Source organism: Micrasema longulum, unplaced genomic scaffold (assembly GCF_059751315.1).
Source record: "Micrasema longulum isolate JH-2025_06_02 unplaced genomic scaffold, ASM5975131v1 h1tg000657l, whole genome shotgun sequence".
Lineage (NCBI taxonomy): Eukaryota > Metazoa > Arthropoda > Insecta > Trichoptera > Brachycentridae > Micrasema > Micrasema longulum.
Genome location: NW_028277853.1, coordinates 645,508 through 671,531, shown reverse-complemented (window position 1 = coordinate 671,531; position 26,024 = coordinate 645,508). Strand labels below are relative to the sequence as shown.

Sequence of the window (26,024 nt, the reverse complement as noted above, 5' to 3'; positions counted from 1 at the left end):
CCGATATTAAACCAAATTAATTACATATTACCATTAAAACAGACAGGGACCTTTTCGTATTAAAAAAATACAATGTTTTAATATTGACAGGGCTTAATGATTTGTCTGGTAATTTTACATTTTTTTATCAATTTTTCCAATCTTACGTTTATAAATATATGTAGTAAAATATCGCATATAAATAACATATCTGATTGTCTCTTAATTATTCGTTAGGTGAAGAAAGTGATCATTTTTAAATATCAGATGACTATAACGTATCGCAGTCAAAAAACACAAAATAATTGTCTCATTTTGAAACGATTCTATCTGAAATTACACCTGGGCTCTGATTAAAATAGGAAGTTATTATTTTTCTTCAATTTTATCCACCAAGTAAAATTAAGTTTTCTCTATAAAAAGAGGAATATAAATACATTTTTTACTTTCAAATATGTTCAGATAGATAGATTACCAATGAAAATACTTGAAATGTTTATGCAAATATACTCATTTTCGTACACAAATGTCTATTTTTCTTTGTATACAGTCGAAGATAACTCTGTTAACGTCCCATTGTAATCGAGACCCGGGGCTTCGATTATGATGGGAAGATAAAGAAGATAACATCATACCTTCACCTTGACGGTATGGTTGAAGATAAATTCTCTCTAGCGATTACAAAGATACACAACCGACCCCCCACCTTCAAGTTTTGGGTAGGTACATCGATATGAAACAAGAGGAAGCGTACGTCACGAGAAAAAAATCTACGCCCTGAAATTACATTGCTTTAGTATGACGTCATAGTTGAAGGTAAAAGTCTCTCGACCGACTACTAAGGTTCATTATCGATCTCCCCCATCATCAAGTGTTGATGGAAGTACATCGGTTTATACCACCGGGTCTAGAACCCCTCGATACGTTTACCTACGCACGAAAAGTGACAAAAAGTTTGTTCCACCAAACAGTTTTCTCCTTTAATTACGATTTACTTAAATTTTAATTCGTTTTGAGGTTGGCACTTTTTTTCTTAAAAACCTATTCAAAATAAAAAAGAGAAATAAGTAATTTTGAAGTCAAATTAAATTCTGACATAACTCAGTCAGTTTTCTAGACGAGTGACTAGATGCTAAAAATAATGTCACTAGATTCTGCCCTATTAACATATAAGAGTATCTAGGCATAATAAAGTTGCCACTATATAAAAATAATTAGTTATTATATTTTTTTCGTCTGTTTTACTATCTTTCGGAGTGTACGTATCGACATTAAAGGAACCGGCTTTGTATTCGGTAGATAAATACAGACGATCGTTAAGCATATCGTTTTGGCAAGTGCCAAAAGTCTTTTAAAAATCATATTCAAGCGAGTATTTTTTGCTTGAATTAGGATTTATTGGAGTTTTTATCGCTAAAGTGGGCACTTTCTATCACAGAAGCCTATTTAAAATATAAATGAGAATCATTTTAAATGTTAATGAAGTAAGGAACGCGGAGTAATTTTTGCGGTCATAAATAGGTTTGTTTCGATAATATGACGTCGATATGGGTAGAACATACGGAGGAAGATACAGATAGAACAGAAGTAAAGTATACTGTCTCGATATGTACAGATAAAGATGGCGTTCATAGTTGAAGTCCAGGAACCCAGTGTTTAGGTAGCTCAGTGTGATAATCACTCTACTCGAAGCAGTTATAATAACCTAATAGGTCAGCCAAATAAAATTAAAAAAACCTACAACGGAAAATAACAACTGCCAAAAATTAACGTTCTGCAAATAAGTAACTCGTTCATATTGTAGTAAATTATTAAATATAACCGTCCCCATGGAAAACGTACCTCTATTAAGAACTAATGCCATTAAAATACGTGAAATAGAAATAATATAACAATACTACGTAAAACTACTTAGTTTAATAACAATACATGTGCCAGACAGGATTCGTAGACGGTACCACATCTCCCTTCCCCTGCTTATCCTCTATTTAAGCATTCTTGTCCTAATCCCGCCCAATTTACAATAACTTACTGTTCTTAAAAAAATATATAAAAACTCTTTGATTATTGAAAAATATTTACGAGTACATGAAAATAACATTTTTATATGTATAAACTTATATGTATTTATTTAATATGTTATATATTTTCTTAACTGACTTTGTATACTTTGTGGAAATCTGTTATTAGTTCTGAGTTTATACAATATATCTGTTTGTTTACTATAAATATATATGTAGAACTGTTGATTTCCCAAATAAAATAAAACCTCAAGCATGGTAGGTTAGTGCATTAACCACTTCAAAATGTGGAGGACTTGTCTCCACTCGATTTTCTTTAATAGGATTTTTACCCGAGAGTAGCAATCGAGTCAAAAATAAGGAATGCAGGCGAAACATACATCTAGTGCCTGGCATTCCCGGGGATCACGACGCTCAGCATTGAACAAGACGACGTAGAAGTAGATATTAAATTTTATCTATCTATCCCTTACGCAATTATTTAAAGTATGCCTATAATGGAGTTTAATAAATTATTAGGAAGGCATAAAATTTACGCTCAGAATTATCATTCTTATTGTCATCACATATGCGTGTGCCTAAATTGTACGCGAATTTCAGAGATTTAATAAATATTTTAAAAGCTTGTAATAATGAATTGTATAAACTAGAAGGTAACATAAGTAAAAATATACGTTATTACATTATTACAATGGAATCCCATCAAGAACTGTCAATAAATAATTTAAATGAAATAGAAGGTAACACGTTTAATGTAAGAATATCCAGTTCTCCGGGCCTCCAGTATTTACATAAAATATTAAAATGACTAACCCCATAAAAATATGACAACACATCTCCATAGAAAACCTAAAAAACTATCGAAGTTTTTATTAGTTTTATATTACTATCACTGACATCATAAACGACAAATTCCAGAGAAAGTAAAAAGCCGCGGCGTCAGCAAATGAAAGCTAAAACTAGAAGGAATCATACGAAATCTTTTTGAATACGTGTCGCCTATTATGGATAGGGCCAACATTGAATAGAACAATATTTGCATAGATATTTGCAGCATTGACAACTGATTTTCGAGAATTCAATTTATTAATAACTTATTAAAGCGCACTTCTTTACAGAACATTAGTCACTATTAAATACAAATGAATGAAAAAACGGCTGGTGCTTTGATTGTTTTTAGATTAAAGATCTTTACTTACACAGCAAAGATGATAAAATAAATTGCTAGATTCAATATCCGGCCCAGACACGAAGTCCCAATCTTTCAGTAATTGTTCTGATATTATCAATTAATAAATAAACCAAAACCGGAAACAATTAAGCAGCGCTAACACTTTTAACGATGTTATAACTTTGCACGAGACGATCAGTGAATTAAATTCACTCATGCGATACATGTACCTGAAAGCTCCAAAAGATGCTTTTATTATTATAAATTAGTTCAATTATAGATAACTCAGACTGATTTCTTTTTGAATTAAAGCAATTTTTTTATTAAGATCATTTGAAGTAACTAGTATCACTTGTCTTTTAATTCTATAATATATTATAGATTTTTCACAAATTTGAATGCTTATGATAGTTATTGTAAAAATGTACATTAGAGTGGGCCGATGCTGTATAAAGTAATTTTTTTCTTTTAGATACCAAAGTAAAAGGGGTCTAAAAAGTTGATCAAGATACGCTGCGGTTGGTGTACCAATGCAGTGCCCTATGCATCATTAGGCGCGGAATGAAGGATGATGATGATGAAAAAGTTGCATATAGGATCGCATTGAATGTAAAAATTATTTTAAAAAGTATTCCATACTACTTTTGGCCCTCAATCGAAGTTTAAAAATTATAACTGTCTGAAAAATTTGTTAATTACATATATTTATAAAATTATTTTTTGTAAGTTAAGATATGTATAACTTAACTACAAAACAAATTTAAACAGGATTTTAAACTACCGAAATGAAAAAAGTTTACACTCCGCGGAACTGATTCCGTCGAGCGCCTGGCGAATATTGACGAAAACAATGGCTCATTAAAACAATGCTACTTATTTATAACAAAACAAAGTGCAACTCACGCCCTAAGATGCTTATTTTAGGTTTAATGCACATTATAAAATTCAATTTTACTGATTTTCTTACTTTAAATGAAAGCCAAAGCCAAATATTTTTTTGGATGTTTTTATGCATTTTTAGTAATCCAAAAGGAAACTTTTTAGACCTCTTTCATTTCGAAATTCGGAAAAAAAATATATCAGAGAACCCTAATGTACATACCTTTTTAAAAATCATTTGATATTTATTTATAAACCCTTACGGACAACATTCATTTAAAAAAAATATTTTTTCTTTTTTAAATTTCTATTCTATTGTTAATGGTAATATTTTAAATATCTTTTGTAAAGTCTGTCTGAGTCTTTTGTTTAGTTTTGTCTTGTAGTTTATTGTATAATTTCTATTTCTGGTTTATTGGTCTCGACTGTCCTTGCCTTGTGAATGTTGTACATGATATTCTCGCATTAAATAAACCTGTCAATTGGTTTAAATAAATTAATAAATAAATATCTTAATAACTCTTTAAGGAGATAATCCAGTTCTAGTCTATATAAATAAATAAAAAACTTAAATATTGGTGAAAGAAGTATTGAACAAAACTAATAAGTTTGACTGATATCAAAAATAAATTATTTGGTAAATAATCGAATTTTTTTATTGCCAGGCTAAAATAATCGATATAAGGATTAAAACTTATAAACAAGTAGGTATGTGAATTTTTTTATAATTTACCATTATTATTATTAAAAAACTTTAAGTAACCAGTACCGTTTATAATATGATCATGTGAAAAATTATCTTTGAGTTGAGGGTTAGGTTGAGAAAATATATTTTAATTATTTAAGTAAATATGGGTAAAATAGTGAATGTAACACGGTGTGTAAAGTGGCCACTTAAATCAGCCAATGACAGTTAATAAGTCCTGTAGATGTCGTAATGGTCAGCGCGTTTGCCTATGATGCAAGAGGTCTCGGGTTCAATTCGCGACATGGTTGATATGAAATATTTATTTAAAAGTGTGTTTTTACACTACAATAATTCATAGTTCTTGAACTGGTACCTGAAAACTAATTATCTTAACTTCGTGTAACAAAAAAAGGTTAAGATACGCTGCGATTGGTGTACCGATGCCCTATGCACCATTAGGTGCAGAAAGGTAATAATGATGTAGATGCCTAAATTTTCAAATTACTTTTCCAAACATGCTGTCCTTCTCTTTATCAATACATTTAGATAGGTACGGATAGTTTACTTACTTTATGTAAAATCTTGATTGAGTGATGAAAATCAAATTATGTAACACGGAGAACTATAAAACTTTAAAGAAAAAAAATTGCCATCACTACTATGCTACAAGTACTATCAACTGGATAATAAAACGTAAACGAAGCTTAAATATAATTTGAAATAAACATATTTTTAACAAACATAAAGAAAAACAGTAATCCGTAAGAAATCTGTTTATAGATGGTGGTTCTTAGGAAAATAAAGAGAATATTTTTCTTCCAGAAAATGTGCTCAAAGAACTACGATTATTATGGAGTCAGCAGAGAGAATGCGACATCTTGTTAATCGTAGTATTGACAGTCGTTATTTCTCCAGTCTAAAATTTAGCCCGGCGAAGTGAAAATGTCCGCTCTCCTTCCCATCCCAGGGTATCCGAAGGACACAAACACGAGACGGTAAAACGTTTTGTTTAGCCCCACATTCGGGAAGACACGAGTGACGTCAAAAGGGCCCACTACACCCGCCATAGGGTCTACCTTTTCGCCGACTGACAAACGCAATGATATTTAAACACACTCATTTATCTCGAAACGTCAAACAGGATTATCAAAAGAAATAAGTACCAGGTTTATAATAAAGGGGCGCCTACCCGCAGAGATTCTGAAGGAAATTCGTGAAAATATAAAAATAAACAAAGGGAGCGCCTTTAAAAAGCCTCACGGTTGAGTTATATCTACGTTCTCGAGACGTTTCCAACATAAGACAGCTCCCATGTAGAAATAATCATAAAAGCTTTTAGAAACTCTTGACCCATCACGAGCACACAAGAGCAGCCGGTTCCGAATAGATATTCAGCAGCAGTCTTGTCGCGGGGGCACAGGGGTCGCTGTTGGAAGGACGAGAGTTTGTATTTAAATAAACCGTTTCAAAGGATATCAGATAAAAGGTATTTTCATCAAAAATTTGTTTGTTAACCGAAGCTAACAAGCGAAGAAAACATATCATGTGTTTGTTGAAAATCTTCATTAAAGATGTTAGGGGAATTATAAATTCTTAGAATTATTCCAAAAGCCGAATGAATAATGTAATACGAAATACGTTGTGCCAAAAAACGCTCCTAATTAATTCAATTAAGTATATGTTGTAAATATTTAGAACCTTACATATATCAAAACTTTTTCTTAGACCAGTTTAACACGAAAAAGTATACTCGTTAGTAATAAAGATCAAAACAAAAATGATAAAAATAAACAAGTCACTGAAACAACAACGCTCATAAAAAAAGGATAATCCTAAAACATGACAATATCTATCTACCAAAAAAATCACCCTGAAATGTTTTTCTGTTTTTATTTCAATAACATCTATACTACTGTATAATATGTTGTGCTTTCATCGAAATATTCTAATTTAGCAATTCAAAGGAAAGTCCCGTATACGGCATTTAAAAACAAACGAGTGCACTTGAATATTTATTACGAAAACAAACTGTATTACGAACCTACTTGAAAAAAATAAACATTTTCATGGTAGTCTCGTGTATAGAGGTCGGTATCGGGACGTCCATACTCCATATACGTATATGCTAAGGGTAGGTGAACAGGTAGAGAGGCAACTTAGTTATCCTTATCCTGGGTACAGTCACAGTATCACGTGTACGGGATATAGGGTGGATATTGTTTCAGGTTCAGTGAAGCGCAAATAAACGTTTTGTGTTAGGTTTAACGGATTCAGTCTTCTACATTCTCCACGGGAACTGATTTTCAGGGTGCGTTTCACAAAGAAAACAGCTATGAAGCAAGCTAACCAAAATCTAACAAAACTAAACAATTAGAATGCTTACTTTTCCTCAACGAATTAATATATAAATATTAATAATTGGTAAATACACGCGAACATTATAGTACTAAGATTCTATTTATAGAAAAAACTAAATTGAATTTGTAGGTGGAAGTTCATTGCCATTAAAAAAAATATAAAAATAATGAAATGTTGTTGATCCATTTAGTTTGATGGACTTATAACATAATATAAGCTGTGAAGTTGTGGGAGTATTTTGTGAAAAAATGTTATGTTTTTTTTTCAATTGCCTCTTTTTATATCTCTTTCTCAACCCTAATCCGTTATCTCCTTTTTATCACTCTTCCCTAAAACGGAAGTAAAAAGTCATGACATTAATCTATATAATTATGCTTTATCTCTTTTCTGTCATTAAAATCTTATTTATCTTAATTCTTTTAAAAATCTTACGATTGGCACACGAATATTGTTTTCTTTGAATAAGAAATGGTGAACAGGTGAGACAAGAAGAATGCAAAGGTTCGTGTTTTACCTTTTTGGTGGCAGAGTCCTGGTTGTTGTTATCCGGGTGGTGGGGGGCCGCAGGCGCCATCACTGTTACTCCGCTCTGGGATAACAGCTCGTCAGATCCTCTCTGCAACAAAACAAATTATTTATATACGGTTCAATAACCCCTTTACATAATTACAATAAAACCAGTGAAAAAATACAAGAAAAAATATAATAATAATCAAAAAGATCAAAATCATCGAGAAAAATATACAATAGTAAACAGTAATTTTATTTAAAAAAATGATGTTACATCTGCAACAAACATAAATATTTACGAAGGTAAGAAAGGTAAATTAAAGAAAATAGCAGTTTTAAAAAAGTAAAATAATCAATTTTCAAGACTGGACTTAATTAGTGATGCGGTTATTTCACGTCAGCCAAATATTTTTTTTTGTTCATGTTTTTTATTTTACTTGTTATTTTTTATTATATGTTATAATTATTATCAAAGTATAAAATGTGATTTCTTGTATTTAAATTGTTTTTTTTTTAATTTATAATAAATTATAATATATAATTATTATTTTAATTCACTTAAGATGTTAATATAATTAATTGTTTTGACTCGAAACTAAATTTTAAACATGATATAGATTACATAACCCGTGAGTCACTAAAACTACTGGGATTCCTTAAAAAGTATTGACAAACCCTTTAAAAAACCGAAATCAGTTTTATGTTTATATATGAGTTTGATTCGCAGTAATCATGAGTACGCCTCATGCGTGTGAAGTCCGCGATATCAAAATCATATAAACTCGATAAAAACCATTAAAAAAAGTTTTTAATATACCTTTAATACATTTTTTAGAGATTAGGTAAGGAGTTGAGAAAGAGATGTGAAGAAAATAGTGAAATTGTGAACAATTAGGGTTCTAATTATAGATTAGACTTGCGCTTATGGTTTTAAAAGCTTTCGAAACGTTAAAATAATTAAGAATTAATAAAAATTACATTTATTGCAAAGTTTAAAAAGTGTATGTATGTATATGAGTGTATGTGTATATGTGTATGTATGTATGTATATGTATATATGTATCAAAATGTGTATGCGAGTAAGTTTATATTTTATTAGTCTGTGCTTTCTATTAACTTGTAATGTATTATCATGTATTAAAATGTAATTGCCTAGCTTGGAACGGGGTATGTACCCTTGTTAGCTGGGCAAAGTGAACATAAAATTGTATTTATGATAAAATGTATAAATAAATAAAAACAATAAAATAAATAACAGAGAGAAATCTTGAGGGAAAAATGAATGAAAGTCAATATGAGTTGACATAAAACGATAATTGAATTTTACAGAAAATCCGTTGCAAATCACAAAGCACGTGTCCCTCGCGGTACTTAGCAAAGGAAATAATAAATGCGGCGGTAGCTGGCACCTGATGCGAACTCATCCGTCTTCCTGCCTAATGTGAGACCAACACACACACAACAGGTAGGTGGTACCTCGCTCGGGCCTACCCCCTACCCTCTACCCTCCGCCCTCTACACTCGGCCGTACTACGCTCGTTAGCCTCCACGCCACTGTTGGGGCGAGCTATGAAGCGTGACAATACTCTTTATTACTTCTGCCTTCAGCCTATCTATTCTGATCTCCAATTAAATTTAATTATTTGCTACGTACGACATTGATTTGTTTTTTTTTTTTTTGACATATTATGACTATGGACACGTCTAATGTAAGCAAGTATTCTAAAGTCAATTTATATGATTTTTTTGATGTAGTTAACAGCTTGCATATCCTCTTACTTCTCTTTTACAATTATCCACGAAGGAAGGCACGTTTCTCGAAACATTGAAATAAGAAAACATTACACCTTTGCATAAAAAAGGAAACAAGAGTCATGTAGTAAATTATAGACCCATTATACTACCCATTTTTAGTAAAATCCTTGAAAACATAGTAAATGATTAGCTGTTTGATGTTATAAAACCTCATATTACTCCTAATTAATATAGATTCTAAAAGAAACGTTAAGTTGAATAAAATCTTGGTGAATTTAGCGATACTGTTTTGAATGCAATCGATGCGGTTTTCAGGACGACGTTTTGAATATGAATTATTCCAAGGCTTTTGATAAAATAAACCATTCGATCTTGCTTCGCAAGCTTTGGAATATCAAAGAATCTGTATTGTTAGATATGTTCCTACATTAGAAACGGCTATCAACCAGTCTCACATAAAATATTTAATTCATTGTTTAAACTAATTCCTTCGGGTGTCATTCAAGGTTCGCATCTTGGACCGTTGTTTCTTGTTATTTATAAAAATCAAATGAGTTTACACATTAAAAACTCTCCCTTATTGCTATACGCTTTTGACATAATATTTAAAATTGTATTATCAATAAATGATTGCAAAGTTCTTCAAGCTGTCTTAGATAGAAAATGACGTTATTGTAATGAAAATTAGTTCTCATTTAAGACTGATAAATTTCTTGTCATTTAATAGGAAGCAAAAAAGTTTATTTGGCTACAAACTATCTGGAAAAATTTACAATCGTTCAATGAAAGCCAGAGATTTGGGTGTACTGACGGATGATAAATTTTTATTTAGAGATTACATAAATACAATAGTGGATAAGGCGTATAGACTTCTAGGGTTTGTCTTACGAATCTCCAAGCCATTCTCACACCGCACACACTCAAACTTCTTTACTATATTAATGTACGAAGCCAACTCAAATTTCCTTCGTTAGTGTAGGCTCCTCAGTATGATGCATATATTAATCAAATCGAGAATATTCAAAAGAAATTTATAAGGAGCTTGGAATATCGTGTAACATTGAAAATGATGACGGCGAACCTTTGACTAAATTTAATATAGAATCATTACAAAAAAGGTATCTTGTATGTGATTTTATTTTTCATTTTATAATTTTAAATAATATGGTTGATTCACCGTATCTTTTACAAAATATCGGATTCGAAATTAATAAGGAGCCTGGAATATTGTGGTAGTAACATTAAAAATTATCACGGCAAATCTTCGATTAAATTTAATTTGGAATCATTGCAAAAAAGGCATCTTATATGTCATTTAATTTTTCTTTTCATAATTTTAAATGATACGGTTGATTTGCCGTACCTTTAACAAAATATTGGTTTTCATTTTGCTCTTCTCTATCGATATACCAGACTAATTATTTAAAAAAAAACACAAACTTAAAAAAAAAGGAAAAATTTCACGTTTTGTTTTTTTTTCACGTTTTTAAAGTAATAAGGGTCTACAAAATACTGTGGAGTAAAAAAGTATTTTTTTCCTGCTTATCAGAGGCATAAAAATATTTTTCAATTTGTAATTTTGGATTCCCGTAAAAACGGTCATTCACGCCTCAAATACGTCTCGATTCATGTTAATTTTGAACTTTGTTCTCACCTTTCAAATGTTTATAGAACATCGTCACGAATCTTGACGTCAAAATTATCAATGCCAAACATGTCGCGTTTTTCTATTTCCTTTTAAAAGTTATGCATAAAAACATTAATTATCAATACCTATTGATTTTGAAAATATAATCAATTGTTCGGAATTAATTTCAAATATTTTTATTTGTATTTGTAGTATGTGGTATTACTCTGTTATACCTCAAAATCATTTATTAGACGTACTTGTAAAAATAAAATAAACTCAGAATTAATGTAGACATTTTTAAGTACAGTGAATGCAATGGCATTTATACAGAAAATTTCTTAATGGAGTTGATTATTTGATACAGTTGATGAATGTACATCTTGCGTGGTTGATAATATGTACCACATATATGTGATTATGAATGTTTTTTTCATGCATGTCAATGTGCGTATGCGTGTGTGTATATGTGTGTGTGGATGACTCAGAGTGCACATTCGGAATTTTTATTAATTACCTCCATAGAAAACGTAAATTGTAACGGTTATTATTGGGGGGATCAAAAAAAAAATGTCCCTCACATTCCTGCTTTTTAAATTACAGTACATCAAGTTAAAATAACAAAACAAAAAACAAAATATCTCTAATAGCTCGGGATTTAGTTCAAAAAATGCCGTAACTGCAAAGGCGATATGCAAAACGTATTATATAACATTAGATAGGCCATTATTTATTTCAACGAAGAAAAAGTTTCTTTGAAGAAATAAATAAACATTTACCTTTTATTTTCGAAGAAAACATAAATAGACACGTCCTAAATAAAGGTTACCGATTCGCAACAAGTCGATTGCATACGGAGACAACTCTATTATGTAACCCTTGTAAATGTAAATATTTCCCCGAAACCTTAGTAGAGGAGGGGTAAAGACGTAAAACACATCCTTCGCTCGGCGACCGAGGACACTACACACATCAAATTCCTATTACACTTTTATGAAAAATAAATTGAAATAAAAAAGGTTTTCAGCGATGAAACGTGGAAAGGAAGAATGTACAGAGGATGATATAATATTTCACGGGGATGTCGTGTGCGATAAATATATTTTTTGAGGAAAGAAACGGTCATTTAGCTCGACAATTATATTTGCTGACATAAATATTTTTTCCATTTTTTAATTAGGAAGTAAGCATAGAAAATACAAAAGTTATTTTATGAAGCCAATAATTTAAGAGTATTAAACAAAAAGTATGGAAAGGAAAGTTTAACAAACTTGAAAGGTGCATGAAATATTTAATATGCTTTCGAAAAGTATAGCAACCCTACAAATATTAAATATTTCACGAAAATTCATATTTTATTCCTTTTTTTGATATAAAACCAAAACGAGGTAATCAAAAATGCCGTAAAACGACACAATTAACCAAAATTTTACGCTTAATTTGCTCGCGTCATCTATTTAGTTATGGAAATGCTCGGGGAATCGCATTCGCTGGGGTGGGGGTTGTGAGGGTAGTAGAGGGTAGGGAGTAATATACAGAAGGGAGGGAGTGTAGCAGAGTATGGCTGACTGAAAAATGATTTAGTACCGACTTACAATGTTAGCGAATAAGCTCGCTCGGATGGATTTTAACGATATCGCGGAGGTCTTGAGATATTTTTATGTCGTAATAAAATAGTCGTTTTGGTTTAGGCCTACCCTTTGGAACTTCCCTCCATATTGCTGTTGACGGCGTCTTAATGTCTGTCCCGGAAAAGAAAACACCTGTTCGCTCCAGACAACAGGATACTCCCAGGAATAGTAATATAATATTCGTCATTTGCGGTAAAGGCAATCTTCATGGGCAGGGGAGCCTTTTATATTTAACACCGAAGCAATATCGTCACACTTCGGAGAAGGAAATTTAAATATTAATGCGTAATTGAAGAGGGTGATTTTGGCGAGTTTTTCGTTTAAAACATGATACTCATAAAACATTTAGAGTTGGAAACTTATTAGCTGTTAAAAATTTCGTGTCAGTGTAGTTGAAATATTCAGCGATAAAATTGAGGAGTTTTATGAAAAGTCGATACACTTACGATTGTTACACTAACGCTTAAAATGAGAAGGGTTATTCTTTTCTCTAATGAAATTTTTTAAATATTTTTTTCCGGAAATAAATAAGGCTATCATAGGAGAGTAATTTTCTTTGAAATCGATGAATTTACAAACGTCAACACAAATTTGTACATAGGTTTGAAACTAAACACACCGTTTTATCAAGTAATCCATATTAAAAACCCAATAAATTATTAAAAGATAATAAAAATCTTAAAGGACTTAGAGTCAGTCCACGTTAATTGGTCCAACACTGGTTGCCTGTACATTTTTTAAGCCTGATTTTTTTGCAGTCACCTTAATATATAAATTAATATAAATTATTGTATTAAGTTAAAATTCGGTATTTATTTATTTTACATAAACGGCATATGTTGGTAGTTAAAAATAATCGTTGTCTTAACATGACTTTTTTTGGTCTTCATTTGGCGGCCATATTTGTTTTACTAGGTGGAGACGCTTTCGTATTTTATAGAGTTTGTAGAAACTTAAATATCTCAGGCCCAATTTATTAAATGAACATTGAGCTAGGAATTATTGTTACAAAAAAATAAACTTAAAGACTGTTAAAAGATGATTTCACCTAAATGTAGTTCTGAAGAGAAAAAAATCAGCCTAAATTCTTAGCCATCGTTTGTAAAAGTTCAGTTTTCACGGGAAAGATTTTAGAGGATTTCACTACAACTTAAAACTTTTTTACTAACAGTTGGGAACTAGTTGTGTTTAACAAACCCTTGACACTGCGAAAGGTTCTGCATCTAGTAAAACAAATATGGCCACTACACGAAAACCAAAAACCATAAAGTTAAAGTTTAAAATGATGACCATTTTAAACTACTGTTAAGCACACAAAATATCAGATTTTTAAGATATGGTCAAGCAATCATTTTGTCGACTGTTAGCGCGTTTGCCTACCATTCAAGAGGTCTCGGGTTCGATTCCCGACATGGTTGATACAAAAGATTAATTAATTAATTAATAAGAGTGCTTTTACAATATAATATTTCATAGTCCTTGGACTGGTACCTGAACCGTAAGATTGATCATCTTACCTTCATGTAACAAAAATGATCAAGATACGCTGCAATTGGTGTAGGAATGCAGTGCCCTATGCACCATTAGGTACGGAAAGGAAATGATGATGATTATAGTCCATGTTGACTAATTTTTTGCAAGTTTTAGTTCTTCGTCTACAATTACATTAGTGGCTAATTTATGGATGAATTTTAATGATTCTAGTTGAAAGAGTTCAGTTATATTTAATTGCTTAGTTTGTTTAAAAAGTTCTCTAGTTGCAGTTAGATAGGGAAGGTCATATACTAACTTTAAGATTTTATTTTGTTGTCTTTGCAGTCTGTTAATGTCATTTTGATATCCTGTTCCCCAAAGTAGTTGCGTATAACTTATTTTATTTATTACATACTCTTCATACATTTGAATTTTTTCCGTTTTTGGAGCAAAGTTTTTGATTTTTAAAAAAAGACTCGATAATGTCGCCACTTTGCTAATTAAATTGTTGATATGAATTGTCTATGTCAATTGTCTGTCTATTGTTAGTCCTAAGTATTTACCATGTTCAATTTCAGTAAGTTGTTCATTATTTTACTGTTTTTTTTTTAAATATATATTTTCGTCCTTTGTCCTTCCTTCGTTTTTTTTTCTCTCCTTCCAAACTCATTATCTGATTCCATATTCTTTATCCTTCAATATGTACAAGACAATGTCATTTTTTAAAGTTAATATGTGCGGGGCTCTTCTCTAAATTGAAAAAAACAGATTTTATTTTGAATTAATTGGGGGTTTTGTTTTTTAGTGCACATTTTTGACCAACTCATCTTTTGACCAGTCTGTTTTTTGGTTGACTGGAAGATATTGCTTTGAGCAATAAGTAAGCCAAAGTACTTATTCTTTGTAGCAATTTAAAATAAATATACACGTACCCTTGTTTCATATTTATTTATGTGTAACTCGTTACTATAGATATGCCAGTAGCTGGTAGCTATCAAAATGTTATAAAATGAACTTAAAATTAATTTAACTACGTATTTATTCCGTAAATTGAACTGGCTATGAGGTTGAGATGTTAATGGAAGTATCGATCGAATCGAACCAGATGATCCATGACTTTGGATAGAAGACTCCAGGTTATTGAAGCAACCGGACAAGAAAATATTTTCCGAAAATCTCCGAGCTCAACGCGTCGCTATTTTTTATTGTTTTATGCATGATTATGTTTCACATCGATAACAAAAAGAAACTTGAATATTAGAGTAACAGAACACTTAACTTAAGGTGCCTAAATGATAATACTGTTTCTGAATTAGCTAACCATCTGATAAAAAAATCAATAAAGACACTGGATAAAAAAATCTTCTTGTAAATAAAATAAAATAAGACTATTCGGAAATCTAGAAAATTAAAAAAGCGGTTTACAATAAAAAAAATACGAAATAAATAATGTTTCCTTTGGTCCACTCTTGTCTAGTTTTAAAGATTGTATCCCTTTCACTTTACGATTTCCATCTTAACAAAAGTAACATGACAATAAGACTTGACTTATGAACTTCATATGTTTCGATGTATATTTATTTAGCAATCACTGTTGTAATAAAATAGCTTTAGATTTATTAGTTTAGTATTCCTTAATATAAAAGCTTAGTTAGTTTTGAAATTGGTGCATAGAAAAAAAACAAGCGGTTAAAAACAGAGTTTATGATACAAAAACAATATTTAAATAAAAGATACCAATTAAAAGTACTTGATACACTTCCATTTATTTAATTGACTAATTATCGCATTTACCCTCTTATGGGCATCTTCAGACTGGTAAATATTAAACATTGTAAGGATAATTAATATAAAACTAAACATTATCTTAAGTGTAGGTTCATTTAATAAATAAATTGAAAGAGATACAATACATAATATTTCAATGAAACAGAGTGGGACAAATTATTGAAAACATGTGTTGGCGGTGTACTGTAAGGGAAGATTATGTTCTATGAAATTAATGAATGGAAATGTACTAAAAAGAAATAAACCAAAATCAAATCAGTGTGGTTTTATGTTTATTTTATTTCAATTATATAAAAGTTTTTTTAAAGTGGTATTTTATATAGATTATTGAATCAGGTAGCAAATTTTACTTCAATAAAACTGTACAATATTTACTGTAATTAAATTCATATGCTGAAAGGACCGGTGTTTTTATTTCAATTTTTTTTTTTTAAATATTTATTTCAGTGATTGATATTCTGAGCTTCGTGTCCATTCAGACCTCTCATGCTTTAGCGTTGTAGCTTAGCCGGTGGCGGTTGGTTTTTGTGAACGGAGGATCGCGGGTTTGGGAAGACAAATTTGCGCAAACTCTTTCACATTTCATTGTTTTTTTTTATTTATAGATCCTCCACGAACAAATCGTAGCAACATATCAATTTCGTCAGCTACAACAAGTATTTATTGCCAAGGTTGATTTTGAGTACAGTTCACCCTATTCCCGGACTCACCTTCTTTTCAATACCTTTCTCGGTATTTCCATCCTGTCAAATTTTACGTTTCAATAGGTGTTAATTTAATTAAAATATAGCTGAAAATTAGTACGCAATTGAATCTGAAAAAAGCGGTTTTTTTTTCAAGAATTGTGTAAGAAAATTCTAACAAAAATGCTACGAATGTAATAATAATAATAATGATAAATATTTATTAACCAAAATTAAACATTTGAATATGAAAGACTTAAATTTAAAGGAAAGAGCGAAGACTTTAAAGAAAAGACAATACCATTTTCATGGAAAATTATGTAAACAGTAAATAAACCGTAAAAGTAAAATGGAATTGTCAATTTTCTCCACACATTCCAGAAATATAAAATTGACAGACCATATTATTAAATACTGCAGACGACGGCATTTCATATTTCAAAAGCATTTCTTATTATAAATTCCAAATGTATTCGTAGGTACATGAAAGTTAATCTAATTTTAAATTTGTGATAAAGATACATAGATAACTACGTATAATATATTATATTTTTGTAATAAACGTTTAAAACCAGTTCAGATTTTGACGAAAAGAGAGCATATCATAAGTGCCATCATTCGTGTAAGCAAGAAATATACATTATATACGAGTAGGTACATATTTCCTACATATCCAGTTCATATTTATTTCTGTGTAAGTTGAAATACCATTTCCGTTGCGCGAGTTACATGTCTATTTAATAAGTGAATGATAAAAATAATAAATTAATGATAAAATGAATATTTTCATAATTTTAAAGGATAACTCGTAAAGCCTCTATTTTGGAGGCTTGTCAGAAGGTGGAAAAGAGAAGATATGGAAGAAATTTATGAAAAATACACCACAAAACCGACGAAAAAACCTTTCTTGAATTTTTTTGCATATGGCGAGAATGATTATTATTTTTATTCGCTTAATAAGAAAGAAATATAAAAAAAAATAATACGATGTAAAGATAATGTATGTGTATATGTTTGATTTATTTAGTTTTTTATTGCTTACTTCTTGGTATGAACACTTGACCAATTTACTACTATACTCTATTTTTTATAAATTTATTGATATTGTTTTAACTTTGCTGGAATTCCTCTCATCCATGCGCTTTGTAGCTGCACGATGATTGGTTATCTAGCTTTAATATATCAACTTTAAAATACCTTAATTTTGTAAACGGGGTCTAGAATTCCAATTGTCTATGCGCTTAGTAGCAGCAAGGCGTGTTGTAATCTTACTCCTTTTTACTATTCATATTATTATTATTTTGTAATACACTAAATTTATTTGTCAATTTTTAAAATGTGTAAATGGGGGCTAAATTTCTAGCTGTGTATGCGCTCTGTAGCTGCAAGACGTCCTGTAATCTAGCTCCTATCTATTATAATTTTTGATTGATCTTAATTGAAAACGAGGAACTAGAATCCCAACCGTCTATGCGCTCTGTAGCTGCAAGACGTACTGGGATATTTATTAATTGTACAGCGCCCTTGAGGTGATTTTCACAAAAATGGCGCTTTATAAATTATCCAACTATATAACTATATATATATGTACCTATGAAGACAAATAAAATTATGTTATCGCTTTAAAAATAGGGACATTAGCGATGTGCGTCAAATTCGGAGGTAAACAAAAACAATGACAGAGAGAAATAGCCACAAAGAGGTAAAAATGAAGAAAACGCAGAAATGCCACGAAGACTTGGGAATGAAGCGGCTGCGGCTGGTGAGAAAATAACACGGGGCCGAGACAATCACTCATTGTTAGGAAAACTCCGAGCTTTACGTCCGCCGTGATGACAAATAGCGCCTCACCGGGCGCGAGGAGGGGGAGACATTTCGGGGATTACACGTGTCAACTGCCGTGGCCGCCGTGCGTACAGTACACGCGATGACAACTCTAGTCGCCGCCGCGTATGATTGGTCATCATAGTTACGAATAAAATGTAACCACGAACAAGATTTTTACAACCCTTCAATGTTAGAAAAAACTATGCAATGTGATATTTCGTGCCTAAATGCCCGACATCCCCTGACGTTGGCCAAGAATCGAACGAGTCGAGAGTTTTAAATACCCGGAAGTGTGTGTAGCGAAAATGGTAGCTTTAAGATCTGAAAGTGCGGCTAGAGTTAGCAGGCGCCACATTCAAAGTATGAATGCTATCTGGAGACCAGATGCTTACTCGGTGAAAACAAAATCCGGCCTGCACAATGCCAACGCCTGAATAGCACCCGTTCTCCTCCGCGGATGCGATTCGAGGCACCCCAACAGGGTCCGAAACAGCAAACTGTTGGTTTTTAGAATAGGTGCCTCAGAATAAAGTTGACTGTGCGCGTGACTGAACTTAACTTAACTAATGCGATAATAAGTCAATAAGAAGGCGAAACAGATGGCCGGGCTCAATATTACGGATGTATTCCGAGAGCCTTAACCACCAGCCACGTTTGCTTACTTTACAAGGCATAAGGTTCTCGCGATCCTGGACGTCTACGGCTGACAGTTTGTCGGCAGTTCACGTTATAGAAAGCACGGGAGTCGAGTCGGCCGCAGATAGAAAGGCCAGTAATTAATCACAAATAGCTATCGACGTGCTAATAAGTGACGTGATAACAATTTCTCATCATGGTTGTTTATCGTATTCGCGATCACAATGGAACATCCGTGAACACCTTATATTAAATGTCAAAATATTAACGTTTTGCAACGTATAATAATGCTGGGCAATCACATATTTTAATTTCATCGGTGTAAATATGAAAAATATTCCAAAACTGCCAGCTTTATTTATTTATTTATTATTTATCATGCTATTTATTGCATTTAACTAGCGGTTGGCAAGAAAAATGTCAAGAAAAACAATCACCATAGTAACTGTAATTTAATTTTCACTTTTTTGTATTAGATACTCCTTACTATTTTGCAAATGCTATATATTGTATTATTTTTTATAGTAAACGCCAATTTTTTTCCAAAACAAAAACATTGAAATCTAAGAAATTCATTTTAATTACACTTTTATTCTGTTAACTGTGCATTTAAATAGAAATACGTAATATATCAATATAACTACATTGCTTACCTTGGCAGAAAAATACTTAGAACGCAGATAATAATATTACATCAGCCTTTTATTGAATGTAATTCACCACTGTAATTGGGCCTCCTGGCCTTTTGTGGTGCTAAATTAAACAAATAAATAAATACCTAACTTGTTCAGTTTTAACTAAGATTGATTTTTAGCTGTCAAACCACGCAAACTGTAATACCGGTCATATTTCTATTACAGCATCCGAAAATGGCAGTTCTACGTTTATTTTTTTTCATTGTTATTTTGTAATAATAGTGATACGGCCAATTTTCTTAGATTTATCCGAATAACCCGCCTGATCCGAATAACCTTAGTCTACCCTATTATAAGGTATTCCTCTTTAAGGAAAAACTTGTTGTTTATCTGACGCCCCACCCTAAATATAATCATCGCAATCGAAATTTTTGAAAACAATGATTTATTATTATATTCGGAATCAGCGCGACGAGAATCATCAAAATGATCTGTACGTGCGTTAAATTTTATAATATTTAATGTAAAATTAATTTGCAGAACCAGCAAAAGTGGTGCACTTTAAGTCTCTGAACGAAATATTTTCATTATAATAGATGCTGTTGTACAAATACTTGTACTGGTGCTGAAAACACTAGACGTAAGCATCGTAAAAGTAAATACCACGTCATTGTTATTCTTGGGGCCTCTCGGTTTATACTGAAGAAATACTAAGCATTACTAACGCATTCGGTACTTACGGTGTTTTTAATTAGTATCATGAAAGAATTATTATACTATATGTGCTGGTCAAAACGACCGCATTCACTAAAATTGTGTTGGTTATATGTAGAACAGTTGTTATACTTAAATTATTTCAAATTTGCTAGACATAAATGTCAGAAGTACGGGTCCTAGACATAAACAACTCAATAGGGTTTTTTCACAAGTCGGAAATAACGTCAAAAATATGATATATATTTCGAGCGGATATTTAAGATTCTAATGATATAACTATCAATGTATTCAAATCAAGTTTTCATTTATAATGCTCGGGTTTAAAAATGGGCACTTCCAAAACGGCCCGCAGTTGGCGTCACGTCATTTTGACGTCACGCGTGATGACTGCCGGTTGCGCTTCTAACAAACGTTGCGTACAAGTTTGGCGCCAAAACGTCATACGTCCCGTTTGTCCCATAGGGCGTGAAACGTCTCGTTTTCGGGTAATTCAAAATATGCATATTTTAAACCGATGTAGAAAATTTATCCGGCATCGCACGAAAAAATATTAATACCGTTATCATTGTGGTTTTTTGCTTATTTAAAATCAAAAATCAAATAAAAAATTGAAAAGACCCTATTGCTGGATATGCTAAGTAAATTAACTCAAATAAGTTTCTTGCTTACAAGTGAAAATCACTTTTAAGTAAGAAAAAAATATTATTTCGGCCAGGCTCTTTGATCATTAGTAATATGAAAGTTATTTAAAATCAAAAGAAATAGTAGCTATTTAAAAAATAGATTCTTTTGGTTTGAAAAGAGGAATACTTTTTTAAAACTTTAACTTAACGTTATTTATTAATTAATATAAACGCCCAATGAGCATTTCCAAGGACATATTTATACATAGATAATTATTAAAAAAGAAAGTAGAAAGACACAATGGTATATAGTAGACTTGGTGGGAGTGGAAGCGAGAGAACGGTGTGTGTATTATCACTAATATCATTAATTTTATGTTATTCTTACATTTTCTAAAAATGTTTGTGTTTGCGTACATTTTGTTGTTAATTCTCTTTTCTGGTTTGGCTGTTTATATGCTCATTATAATTTGTAAATGCACGTAACTTCTTTTCGGCCGATGTAACAATGTTTTGGAAAAATACTTTAATAAATGAGAAAAATGATCAAGTAACCGACCTTTTAATTTAAAAAAATAACATTCGGTATTCGAAATTACAACACTAAAAATATTTCAGTAAGTTTGAACAAGGCAACAAAAGAAGAATTTCAAAGCATTTTTCTCAGAATGTCTTTGTATACAAATGGGTTGTATATTTATTTATTTATTACACAGCTGAAGTGCCTTTTAGAATATAAAATATAACAGCATAATGAGTTAAGTTGTACAAAAATAAAAACCAACGTGGATGTGTACTCAGAAGGTGCTTTGAGATTTTTTTTTTTGTGTTAATTTTAATTTAAGAAGGTAAACATGAACAAAAAATATAAAAGGAAAATGATGAAACCCACTAAACTGCGAAACCGGCTTGTCAGCAGTTTTCTTATTTTTCCTTTACAAATAAAAAAGTAAGAGAAATTATTTAAATTTGAAAAGAAATATAAACATATTATATAACTAAAAGCATACGTAATTTTTACACAAAATTATTTACAAAAATTTAAATAAATAACTGTTTACATAAAATATTAATCGATAATAAAGCCTTGTTATATATTGCCTATTTATTTTATTTTTTCTTAAAAGTTTTGTCGATATTTTCTTTAAAGATCTGCAAAGGGATTTTATAAAAAAAAAATAGTAATTGTAAAATGAAGTGTTCTTTCATACATGTTTACAAACCTCGGTACTGACAAGCCTCCACGTTGTGCTAGCCTTGTATTATGCCTTTCCCCATATACCTTTTCTAGAAGTTACTATCAAATCGATATCTAGTAACAAATTTGAGGCATAGAATATTATTTACGGACAGGCACCCTTGCTTTCTAAAAAGTTCGGGTACCTCTTCCGTATCAATTCTAGCTGATCTGTTAATTAATTTAAGAGCCGAGTTTTGCAAAGATTGTTTTTTTTAATGTCGGTTTTACAAGAAAGGCCCCAACTGATATAATTATACCTAATAATCGATTCCGCTAATGATAAAGAATGATTTAATAACTTATATGTAAATATATATGTAAATATAAGGAATTACATAATTACAATGGAATTCCATCAAGAATTGTCAATAAATAATTTTAATAAAATAATTTGATAATAAGTCTTAATGTTTTTATAGGAACAAAATATTTTATTATTAACATGCTGCCTATAACTAATTAGAAAGAAAAGGTAAACCATAAACTGACAAGCGTTCAAATTTTTTACTGAGGTATATAGGAGCGTTAGGACTATGAAGTATAGTAAACATAGGTGAGAGGTAGTGATAGTCTCTATGCTGTCTAATTTGGATACGACTTTTGGATATTTAATTTTGTTACCTACGATACTCATATTACCCTAGACCAAAAATAAACCTTATGCTTGTATTCTGAAGTCGTTAAAGTTTATCGAGTTGCTCACAGCTTAAATCAGTCATGCAGACATCAGCGTAATCTAGAATGGGTAGTAGTAATGATTGTACGAGTACGAGTAAGCATTTAGTATTAATGGGTAAGGATTTATCCAACACATACTGATATTGTTTTTTGTTGATATTTCTTGATAAAACTCCATAGTAATGATTTTAATAAAATTATATTATATTTTGATTTTCGCAACCTTCTAAGTGAGTGTAGACTGAAAAATATTTAGCATATTTGTATACATCGAATTACCGACTTTCCTACGTCCATCGATTTCGAGACGCACCCGTCTCTTCGTTAGGATATTGATTACACTCACATGTAAATCCCACTATACACCTTCACGATAGTAGTTGCACAAAAATATAATACCAAGAGAGTGCGAGTGAGTGAGTAGACAATATAATTCGTGAGCATGGTCGATCGCATAAATAAATATTGCCATAAAGAAAACTTCACCATAATGTTACAAGATGTCGCTTATGAAAAAGCGTCAAAAAATGTGAAACGATGCCTTCTTCGACTTGACAACTTCTTATACTATTGGAAATTACAAAAATTTGGCAGCACGGCAAATAGTTATACTTAAACCGGCCAATGATAGGACATAAGCCATATAAACGCCTAGATATTAACATTTTAAATATCTCCTGTTATTTTAGGATAGTGGTTTCTATGCAAAAAAATGTATGTAAAAGGATAAAAATAAATTAATGCTATTAAAATCATTAGTTTTCCATTTTCTTTTTTATTGATTCATACATTTTTTTTACTCCCAGGAGCTAACGCCAACTCATTTTGAGACAGTAACATAGATACAAAAAGGTATAGTCATAACATACAAAAAACTGCAATAATATCAAATATAATAATAAACCACTCTGAAGATGCCCATTAGAGGGTAAAAGCGATAATTAGTCCAATAAATAAGAGGAAGTGCACTAAGTGTTTTCAATTGGTAACTTATACTTAAGGTGATTTTAAACGAAAATATGCAACTAATTATTTATATTAACATATTACAACAGAGGTGAAGAACATTAAAGAGAAGGTAATATAGAAGTCTAGACATCTACAGGGCTTATGACCCGTCAATGGCTGGTTCAAGTGGCCACTTTACACACTGTGTAGCGAATGCTACCAGAATGCAGAATGGTGAATACCATTCTGCCCATATTTGAACATCTATATTCCTTCAATTCTTTCATCTGTTGATTTTTGTGAAGTTAAAGAACTGAAATCTTTATTTATTACCTTCTTTTAAATGTTCTCCATCTCTGTTGTAATGAGTTAATATAAACAGCTCCCAAGGGAGTTGAATCCAGTCCTTGTCTACAAAAATTTGGACAAACTTAATATATTGTTAATTATTTATAGCTGGCGCTTTTATAATTTTTTATTGAGAAATGCTATTTTAACGTTTATTTTCAATGGAAATTTTACAAAACTTGGTTTGCAGATACTTTACACTATAGTGATTGTTACAAATACTAAAACAATAGAGTTTAGGTCCTTTTCACAAAATGGTGTACAAAACAAAAATAAAATAAATGTTTTTTTGTTTTGTACACCATTTTGTGAAAAGAACCAAAATTATATTGCTATGGTATTTGTTACAAATAATGTAGTGTAAAATTTCCGCAAACCAAGTTTTGTAAAATACCTATTGAGAAAATTACGGTAAAAATGGCATTAAAAAAAAAAGATAAAAGCACCATCTATGAATAATTAGTTTCATATTTGGTATAGAATCAAATCAAATATAAGTTATTATATCATAATAATAAACATTTAAATACATAAAAATATAACAGAGGAAAAACAAACACGGTTTTATTATACCCCCGATTTCCCCAAAAGGTTCATTTGAAAGGAGACAATATTTTGTACCTCGAGTCAGATCTGAGATAACGCAAAGGTACTCAAGTGCTAAAATAACCCACCGGGGAATTATAATACCAAATTGATACAAAACTTTGCTTTCAGGCAACGTTTGCGCTCGAACTTTAATGTAATGTTTCTCCGTTTCTTGTCTACTAACTGTCAATCGATAGTTTGAGCGATAGCACACTCGATACTGTCAGTACAAGACGAACTGTCGTGGGAAGACACTCTTACACAATACTCAATGCGAGGAAATGTATGCAGAAATCACATTATGGGTTGAGTAGTGTGTCTATGAAAACATGAAGTGAGTGATGGATTTATTTATTCATTTAAAATTACACTCGTTTACATATTCATGATGTAATTGAGGCTTTTTAGGCTGTGCCCGTGTCAAACCACAATAAATAACAATAAAAATACATACTAAAATTAATTAGATCAAATTATGATGACATAGAATAACAATCTACAAAAAAAAGGTAACTGTAATAAATAATCATATTCCAAAGAATACAATGTCAAAAAGATAATCAGAAATAATTTATAAAATATAAATTATAATTAATAAAATATGTATTAACCATAAAAATTAACTATAACAAAATACACGGTAAAATTAATTCAATTATAATAAAATGTGATGCAATACAATAATAATCCAGAAAAACAAAGTACAAATTATAATTAATAAAATTTTAAAGAGGATAACGTAAAAAAAAATATCAGATAAAAATATTGAAATATAAGTCATAAAAATTTAGTAACAAACGAAATCAAATAAAAAAAATCAAAGTATCATTGACATCAATATAAAATATTACAAAAAAATAATTGAAATGATAATTTTTATTTTATTTTTTTTAAATTTTTTATTTTTATTTTTTATTATTTATTTTTTTAAATTTAAATCTTAAAGTAGGGCACACATATCATACATATTGTTATGTGTGTTCTAATAATAACATTGCAAATATATTTAATTCATAAATTGTTTATCACATATGTCTTGAGCATTATTTTAAATTTTGATATGTTTTATTCTTCATAAATATTTTTTTCCCATTTCGTAATACTTTTTAATTGCTTTAATTGAGATATGGTTTCTAGGAACTCACTCTGTACAGTAAGAAATTAGAACAATAAATAAGATGCCAAATAACTTAATTAAATAATACAAAAATAAGTCATGAA

General features: G+C 30.8%; 1 protein-coding gene across 13 annotated transcripts in view; it reads right to left on the bottom strand.

Moving 5' to 3' along the window:
• heph (polypyrimidine tract-binding protein 1 heph) overlaps positions 1-26,024 on the bottom strand; it is a 728,190-nt gene that overhangs the window by 129,341 nt on the left and 572,825 nt on the right. For all 13 annotated transcript variants that reach the window (XR_015822765.1, XR_015822764.1, XM_088229267.1 and 10 more), the window contains one exon: positions 7,611-7,712. Coding sequence is in view for 11 of the 13 variants with exons in the window: in XM_088229267.1 (XP_088085393.1) it covers positions 7,611-7,712 (102 nt within the window). In the remaining 2 variants the exon portion in view is untranslated. The remainder of the gene's footprint in view (positions 1-7,610; positions 7,713-26,024) is intronic.